The sequence below is a fragment of the Physeter macrocephalus genome, chromosome 2, assembly GCF_002837175.3.
Source record: "Physeter macrocephalus isolate SW-GA chromosome 2, ASM283717v5, whole genome shotgun sequence".
NCBI lineage: Eukaryota > Metazoa > Chordata > Mammalia > Artiodactyla > Physeteridae > Physeter > Physeter macrocephalus.
This window is the reverse complement of record NC_041215.1, coordinates 7,179,771-7,183,568: the sequence shown is the minus strand read 5'-3', so window position 1 is coordinate 7,183,568 and position 3,798 is coordinate 7,179,771. Positions and strand designations below refer to the sequence as shown.

The following is a 3,798-nucleotide window of genomic DNA, read 5'->3' as shown; positions in this document are numbered from 1 at the left end:
CAGGAAAGGCCACAGTGCTGGAAGGCCCGCGTACCGCAAAAAAAAAAAAAAAAAAAAAAAAAAAAAAAAAAAAAAGGAATACACAAATGTAAAATGTATTTGCCTTATTAAATCCAATTTCATAAAGCAATCTTAATACAACTTTAACCTGCTACTCACCTCTCTTACTGATAGAGATAGACAATGAAGACAAAAAGTGATTCCTATGCACTTTATCTCAGAAATGCTACCACATATTCATGTTCTTCCAGGCCCAGACTAAGTACTTCACGACTTATGGTTCACCTCACCTCATTACACTTTAAACAACATGGGGGCTTATCCCTCAAGAGTTGTAAGGGATAAAATGATCTGCCAAAGTTAAACAACACTCTGAAATTAGTAGTCTATAAGGAAGTAGAAGCTAGTTGTCTGCTCTTTATTCATTCTAATTCTAATGTGCTGTGTCATCAATTTCTCTACTCAAAACTCCAAACAAATGTCAACTACTTCTATGACAGTATTTTCCAATTTATACACTTCCAACCCACTGCTTGATTTAAGAGAAAACACTTCAAAATTAACTGCAGTGAAATCAAGGAAATCACAGAAAAGTGAGAACTTGCAAAGAGAAAAAAAATACAATATTAGAGCATTTGCATTCCACTTTCAGGTGTACACTGCTACTTACATGGGTTGTATAGCACACACGTCAAGAGCTCAGGAAGGGTTCTGGAAAGATGGACCTGGTTTTAAATCTGACATCACAACTTACTAGCTGTGTAACCTAAGCATGTTACTTCTTAAGCCTCATATCCCTCATCTGTAAAATAGGGATTGTAACAGTATGACTCTCATAGGGTTGCATTAAATACAATAATGTATGCTAAGTGTTTCAGGAAAGTACTTACAACACCATACTCAATAAATGGTATTCTATCCGTTTGTTGTTATTGCCTGAGCACTAAGGTTCTTGGTAAATATTGCGTAATTAATGAATATTTAGCATATTTTATATTAGGAAATAAGCGTACCACTAACTTTAATTCTATCCTAAGTTAAATAATGATAAATAGTTGCAATACTATTTAAGAGCAGTTTACTGTTTACAAAGCCCTTTAGACATCCATAAACTCATTCTGATCTCCACAACATCCTTAGGGGATAAACACTTTTAAGATACGTATTCTAGAAATAAAGAAACTGGTACCCATCAGGGTAACACGGAGTCAAGGTTACCTAAGTCTCCTCCAACCAGATTCTCCAGCTCAGGGATAAAGTGCTTAGTGTCCAAAGTTCTTAACCCAAACATCCACTAAAAGGAGGCATATTCCAGCAAGTTTCCCACCCTCCTCAAGCAGAGTCAAGAACGTGAGCCCAGGAATAAGCCCGGGGTAATAAATCCCGTCAGACGGCACTGATGACATTTATCATGCATTGTTTCATTACGAGGTGTCCTCCCACACCTTTAGGGCGGGGGCTAGTCCTGACCCCACTGCCACCAGAGCGCCCAACACAGGGCCTGGCACCCAAGAGGCCCTCAGTAAACGTTTGTGGAAATGGCATGGGAGGCTGGTAGGAGGCCTTCCAGAGACCCGAAACGAGGCCAACTCCACGGTGGAGATTAAGCATCCCAGTAGATCCAGAGTCGTTGGCGGAGAGGGTCCAACCAGTAACCAGGCTGGAAAGCATGGCTGAGGACGGGCGCCGCTAAGGGGAACCCGGGAAGCTGACCCTCTTGAGGGGAGAGAGGGGGAGCGGGTCTGGCCGCAGCCATTCCTGGAAGGCTGGGGACCGACAGAGGCTCGGGGGCCGGGGGCAGCAAGCAGGGCATCTGGCGCCTGGGGGGGAGGGGGCCGCCTGCTGGTCTGAGAAGAATCTCGGGCCCAATCTGAGCAGGGTTCTGGGCTCCTCTAGGGACCCACTCCCTAGCCCGCGGTGGCATTCGCTTCACCGAGTACTCGCTGCTACCTGAAACTGCAGCAGCTTCTCTGTCTGCTCCTGGGTTAGATCCCGCTCCTCAGGCGCCGCCATTTTGCAGCCGCCTCTACGCTTCTGACCCGTCCGCACCGTCACCCGCCGGAAGTGACCTCAGCAGCAACCACATCCGGTCTGAACAGCCGCCGGCGCGGAGCTGCGTCTGCGCTTGCCGGCCCAACCTGGAGGCCGGGGATGGTGACAATTTCCGCCGCTAGAGGGCACCACTCTCAGGCCGATCCCGAACACTTCCGAAAATTGTCGGGGGAGTGTCTGCCCAAGTCGCCCTTAGGAGTTAGGCGACGAACGGATCTACCAGAGACTTGACTCTCGAATAGATCGCAAAGAGCCGAGAGGTCCCGAATGCCCCTCGAGAAGCTTCGGAAATTCACGAATGCCCCTCGGCAGATTTCGCCTTCTTCCTAACCATTTTCATCTCCAATGTTTCTGAATGTTTCTTAGGAAGTTGCGGTCGTTCAGAAATACCGGCCGTTTGATGTTTGATTCCTGCCATGATGTTTCCAAGATCCCCTGACCATCTCTCAGGAGGTTCCGAAAGTCCCTGAATACTGGGGGCGGGGTGGGGTGGGGGCGTTTCCCACGCCGCCTTCGAGCCGGAAGCTGTAGAAGGTGTGCGCCCCTTGAAAATTGTTGGCTCTCGGCCACCCGGGCACGCCAGCCTTAGGCAGAGCTTTCCGTCCACCCTCTTGCGACTCTGCTCCTGCCTGCCTCAGGCCCTCACGCGTCTCTCTGCCCACTGGCCCGTCTTCCCTGTGACCAACCGAAGGAAGATCCCAGGACTGGGATCAGGAGACTTGGATTCACGTTCTAGTGTCCACCTGGCAAAGTGCTGGACATCTCCGGGCAAACCACCTCCTCACTGCTCTAGTTTTGCCATTGATGGAATGAGATTCACCAACAGCCCCAAATATGCTGTCTCAGCTCATTCTCCTTGGAAGCAGTCCCCCACCCTTTCCACTGCCTTATCTCCACCCCTCAATGTCTGCCTTCTTCTGCATTTTCCTTGCCCCTTTTAACCCGCCACCTCTCTTCAGATCTCCCATTTTCATTTCCATTTCTTTTCTCCTGCCATCCACCTTCTCTGTCCACTGTCCAGAAGGCCTTGGGAGGCAGAGGGTTCATGGTCTGGTGCTTTTCCACAGGCTACCGATCTGACTCCTAGCAAGGCACTCAGCCTCCTGGGCCCCCGCTGTCCTCCCCATCTGTGGAATCTCACCCCATGAACTTCACGGGGTTGAATTAGATGAGACAGAACCGGAAGTGCTTTGAAAGCTGAAGTTCTGTGAAGAGTACATTAAAGGATGGAAGGACTTAAGTTTTGGCTGTTTCTTTCTTTCAGGCCTGAATCAGGTCTTACTAGGTCTGCCCAAACTTCATAACAATGTCCTAGAATTTTTCTTAGACCCTTAAGGTAAAATTATAAGCAAGTAGAGCCACTTTGGAGAATTTCTTTTACATCAACCGGAAGAACTAGATGAGGGATTGCAAAGTCAGGTGCCATCTGGAGTTGTTGCATAATTCTGATTTAAGATGTATTCTTTCCACACACAAACTTTGCGGTTATATTAAACACCATTGAATGTTCTTCTCTTCCTTTAAGACACAGACACCCTCTTAGTCTACATTTCCCTTTTCTTGTTTGAATTAAAGATGTGGCTACAAGAAATATTTTACTTAAAAAAAAAAAAAAAAGCAACAGCAGCAACAACTCGACCATAGGAATACAATATGGCAAACTGGAGAGTCCATTCCCTAGACAAAGGCGGTTTCTGCTTTTTAGCTGTACTTTTTGGCTTACATGTAAGACCAGTACTGGGGAGG

At 47.3% G+C, this 3,798-nt stretch overlaps 1 protein-coding gene across 1 annotated transcript in view; it reads right to left on the bottom strand.

The window, feature by feature from the left end:
* The window catches only part of FAF2 (Fas associated factor family member 2), a 59,777-nt gene extending 57,642 nt beyond the window's left edge, over window positions 1-2,135 (bottom strand). The window contains exon 1 of the mRNA XM_007103170.4: window positions 1,951-2,135. Within this exon, the coding sequence (XP_007103232.1) occupies window positions 1,951-2,013 (63 nt within the window). The 5' untranslated portion in view covers window positions 2,014-2,135. The remainder of the gene's footprint in view (window positions 1-1,950) is intronic.
* Window positions 2,136-3,798: the final 1,663 nt, after the last annotated feature.